This window comes from Engraulis encrasicolus, chromosome 11 (genome assembly GCF_034702125.1).
Source record: "Engraulis encrasicolus isolate BLACKSEA-1 chromosome 11, IST_EnEncr_1.0, whole genome shotgun sequence".
In the NCBI taxonomy this organism is placed as follows: Eukaryota; Metazoa; Chordata; class Actinopteri; order Clupeiformes; family Engraulidae; genus Engraulis; species Engraulis encrasicolus.
This window is the reverse complement of record NC_085867.1, coordinates 10,645,176-10,650,175: the sequence shown is the minus strand read 5'-3', so window position 1 is coordinate 10,650,175 and position 5,000 is coordinate 10,645,176. Positions and strand designations below refer to the sequence as shown.

At 46.0% G+C, this 5,000-nt stretch overlaps 1 protein-coding gene across 1 annotated transcript in view; it reads left to right on the top strand.

Annotated features, from left to right (window-relative positions):
* Positions 1–5,000, top strand: part of cntfr (ciliary neurotrophic factor receptor) — a gene marked incomplete at its 3' end in the record, with an annotated part of 375,721 nt that overhangs the window by 292,893 nt on the left and 77,828 nt on the right. Inside the window, exon 5 of the mRNA XM_063211099.1 lies at positions 3,656–3,773. Within this exon, the coding sequence (XP_063067169.1) occupies positions 3,656–3,773 (118 nt within the window). The remainder of the gene's footprint in view (positions 1–3,655; positions 3,774–5,000) is intronic.

Genomic DNA, 5,000 nt, shown 5'->3' with positions numbered 1-5,000 from the left:
CACAAGTGTCAGAGCTAATACAGGATGGGAGAGGAGGAGCAGGATGGATGAGGAGAAAGGGGGATGAGGAGAGGAGGGCAGCACAGCAAGGATGAGAGGAGGACTGGAGGGAGAGAATGAGCAGGCAAAGGAGGTGGAAGAAATGAATGAAGGAGAGGAGTGGGAGGGAGGGAGAGTAGAGCACTGGGGAAAGCGGAGGAGATAGAAGGAGAGGGGTAGATGAGAACAGTGGAGGAGGGAGGAGAGGAAGGAGAGAGGAGGAGAGGTGAGGATGATGGGAAAAGAGGGAGGAGACCTTTAAAGGGGTATACATGCTACACGGATCCATTGACTTTCACTAGCTTAGAGACATACTCCCTCTTTTAACTTGTCTTAAAGTAAGACAATGCTTAACATGAAAAATAAGACACATTACTACCTTTATAAACCCCAGCCAAGGATTTTAACTGTATGTATTAAGCCCCAAAATAGTGGTATACCCCTTTAACACTCCTTTATTGTGAATCATCGTCACTCATTGAAAGTGTACTTTACATTACATGTATGTTGATCCCTCCATTCAACACAAAAAGGGTGTAATGCTCTCCTTCCCCATTCCCAACATCACCCCCCATAACAACCATCATTACTGTACCACCTGAATATTACCTTACTACCATTACAGGGGTAACACTTCATTTTAGGGATACATCTATTAGCACTAATACATAGAATGTTCCTGTATAAGTAACTTGTAAGGCATGTACTGTGCAAAATCAAACATTTGTTAGGCATGTATTCGCAAATGTCTTGTTCATGCACAATAAGGGATTTATTACCAATTTAACCTTAGTAAGGACCTAGAAGATATTAGCGTTTGCCTTACAAGTTACTTATGCAGACATTAACATTGTATGTATTAGTGCTTAGAGATGTATCCCTAAAATAAAGTGTTACCGTTACAGGTTGACCAAAGCAATAAACATCATTTTTTTCCTCAAACAAAGTAACGCCGGCTGTCACCTTAAAATAGGGGGGAGGAGAGGAAGGAGAGAGGAGGAGAGGAAGGAGAGGATGATGGGAAAAGAGGGAGGATAGGAGGGAGTGAATGAACAAAATAGAGGGAAGCAATGGAGGTGGAAGGGCAGTGGGAGGGAGAGAGAGTAGCTCTGGAGCACTGGAGAAAGAGGAGATGAGTGGAGGAGGGAGGAGAGGACGGAGAGAGGAGCGGAGCGGATGATGGGAAAAGGGGGAGGATAGGAGAAAGTGAATTAGCAGAATAGAGGGAGGAAATGGATGAGGAGGAAGTTCAATGGGAGGGAGAGTACTGCCACACAAAGGCAAAGTACAGTAACTACGCCAGCATTGAAGCCGAGAAAAATCCCTTCAAAGCGTGGGTATTAGGTTGGCTATTGCAGTTGCTGCAAATTTGACAACATCTCTAAAACAACCATTGGACCATTAGGATTTTGTCACAAGGTAAAGGAGGTGTAATGAAGACAATTTTCAGTCTAAACTCAATTTTTACAGAATATGTCGTTACTGCATTTTGCCTTTGTAAGGCAGAGTAGAATACTGGAGGAAGAGGAGAGAGAGATAGAGAGACAGAGAGAGAGAGAGAGAGAGAGAGAGAGAGAGGAGAGAGAGAAGAGGAGAGGGAGAGAGGAGAGGAGAGATAGAGAGAGAGAGAGAGAGAGAGAGAGAGAGAGAGAGAGAGTAGAAGGGAGATGAGAGGAGAGAGATAATGGAAGAGACGAGAGGAGGCAGAGAATGAGCAGAGGACAGGGAGGAAAGGGATGCGGAGGAGGGTGAGTAGATTACTAGAGGAAAAGGAGGTGGCAGGAAAAAGAGGATAGAGGAGGAGATGATGGGAGGGAGGAGAGGAGAGGATGAATGGAGAGGGAGAGGACAGAAATGACTGAGAGGACTACAGTGTGGCGAGTGGGCGAGTGGAGGGAGGAGAGAGAGAGAGAGAGGAAAGAGAAGGAGAGAGAGAGAGGAGAGAGAGAGAGAGAGAGAGAGAGAGAGAGAGAGAGAGAGAGAGAGAGAGAGAGAGAGAGAGAGGTGGGGGCTTTTTTGTTTGGGGGTGGTGGTGGGGGGGCTGCATTGGAGTCCTCCTGCTAGATTAGCGTCTCCTTACAGTAGCACTGGAGCGTGCCCACTGCTGCCACTGAACCTCATGACTGGGGGCTGGTTGCCCTGGAGATACATAATATTGCTCTCTTCTCCTCCACTCAGCGTTGCACACACATCCCTCTCTCTCTCTCCTCTCTTTCTCCTCTCCTCTCTCTCTCTCTCTCTCTCGACTCTCTTTCTCTCNTTCTCTCTCTCTCTCTCATTCTCTCATTCTCTCTCTCTCTCTCTCTCCTTTTCTTCTCTTTCTCCTCTCCTCTCTCTCTCTCTCTCTCTCGATCTCTCTTCTCTCTATTTCTCTCTCTACCTCCTTCACTCTCTCTCTCTCTTTCTCTCTCTCTCTCTCTCTCTCTCTCTCTCACACACACACACCTCAACATGGTGCCTCTCCTACTCGCCACACTGTAGTCCTCCATTTCAGTCCTCTCCTCCTTCCCTCCTTTCATCCTCTCCTCCCTCCCTCCATTCATCCTCTCCTCCCTCCCTCCATTCATCCTCTTCTCCCTCCCATCATCACCTCCTCTATCCCCTTCTTCCTGTCACGTCCTTTTTCTTGTTCTAGTAATCTACTCACCCTCCTCCACATCCCTCTCTTCCCTGTCCTCTCTCCCTCCTCTTGTCTCTTTCACTATTTATCTCCTCTCATCTCCCTTCTACTCCTCTCTCTCTCTCTCTCTCTCTCTCTCTCTCTCTCTCTCTCTTTCTCTCTCTCTGAACATGAAATGCATCACCCAATATGGTGCCTCGCCCACTCGGGAAGTGAATGCAAGAGGAAGTGATATGGTGGCAATTACACACAATAAGGTGCTGTTTCCATGTGGCAAGATATTTTTTTAGCAGGGTATTTTTTTCTCCTGTTGAGGTGTCCAACATGTGGATAAAAATAAATCCTCCATTGTAACAAATGCGTTTCAGCCCCCTAAACAGGATATTGTTTTCTCCTGATTTTTATACCTGGATTTTAAATATCTGCTACGTGGAAATGGAAGACCAAAACCAATGCAAAACCAATGTAACCAGGAGAAAAAAAAATCCACATATAAAAATATCCAGCTACGCGGAAATGGCACCTAAATGGTTAAACTGTTCTCTCTCACTCTCTCTTTCTCTTAAGATGTTAAAATGCCCTTTCTTTACACTTTACCTTCTACACAGACTTTAGCGATGAGTGTAATTATGTAAAGAATATTCTGACTTTGAAGGAGTGGTGGAGGTATTTGGTTTGCGCCCTAATCGTGTACACTCTTAATTAGTTCTGGGATTATTACGGCTGCACAACGCTGTTCCACACATGTAAACGGAACATTCCAGAACTTCTACTAAACTGAAAACGACATTCCATTTGAAATCAGAATGTCCTGTGCATGTAACTTCAAAACATACATGTTACTATAATAATTGTGTTTCTCTCTCTCTCTCTCTCTCTCTCTCTCTCTCTCTCTCTCTCTCTCTCTCTCTCTCTCTCTCTCTCTCTCTCTCTCTCTCTCTCTCTCTCTCTCTCTCTCTCTCTCTCTCTCTCTCTCTCTCTCTCTCCTGTCTGCAGTGCCCCCCACTAAGCCCACCATCCTGTGTCGCTCCAACACCTACCCCAAGGGCTTCTACTGCAGCTGGCACCTGCAGCCCCCGCCCGTCATCCAGACCGAGTTCGAAGTCATGGTGGAGTAAGTAAAGATGCGTATATTGTATATGCTATTATAGTGTGTGTGTGTGTGTGTGTGTGTGTGTGTGTGTGTGTGTGTGTGTGTGTGTGTGTGTGTGTGTGTGTGTGTGTGTGTGTGTGTGTGTGTGTGTGTGTGTGTGTGTGTGTGTGTGTGTGTGTGTGTGTGTGTGTGTGTGTGTCTGTGTGTGTGTGTGTGTGTGTGTGTGATGCATGCATCTACAGGTATGTCTCTCTGTCTGTCTGTATGTGTATTTCCCCATTTTGTTTGTCTGTATGTCTGTCTGTCTGTCTGTCTGTCTGTCTATCTTTCTATCTGTCTCTGGCTGTCTGTATTGATGTGCATCATCATGTCTGTATACTATACGGCTGTCTGTCTGTTTCTCTGTCTATCAACAGTATGCCCCCTAAGACATACATCTCCATGCCCTCTCCACTGCTGCCCCATTTCCTCTTTGTCCTCTATTCATATGACTCATTCTTCTCCCATTCTTGTCTATTTCTGTCTTCCATCTCTTTGTTCTCTGTTCTGTTTTTTGTCTGTATGTCTGTATATCTGTCTGCCTGCCTGCTTGCCTTTCTGTCTGTGTGTCCGTCTGTGTGTCTGTCTGTCAGCCTGTCTGTCTGTCTGTCTGTCTGTCTGTCTGTCTGTCTGTCTGTCTGTCTGTCTGTCTGTCTGTCTGTCTGTCTGTCCGTCCGTCCGTCTGTCTGTCTGTCTGTCCGTCTTTTTTTGTGTGTGCGTACGTGCATGCAGGGGCTAAAAATGCATGCTAAATATGTTGGGCACCATGAAAGATTCAAATTTTGGGCCCCCAAAATGACAAATTATGTTGTTAGCATCCTTCCAGGGGCCCTCTCAGTGACGTCGGGCCCTTAGAATCTGTAACACCTTTCCACCACCTCGCGGCACCCATGCGTGCATGCGTGTGTGCGTGCATGCTTTTGTGTGTGTGTGTGTGCGTGCGTGCGTGCGTGCATGCCTGCGTGCTTGTGTGCGTGCGTGTGTGTGCGTGTGTGTGTGTGTGTGGTGCATAGACTTTGTAAGAGAACTTCCTGAACTCATTTCATTCTTTAATTTTTTTTTCTTTCGATGACTGCTCTTTATATTTTTTTCCTCTTGGCTCTCATTGCCCTTTGTTCATCATAGACCTTTTTTCTGTAAATCCCTTTCAAACTCAAGAGAACCACTTCACTGTCTCTTTTTGCTTGCTCTCTCTTTTTGCTTGCTCTC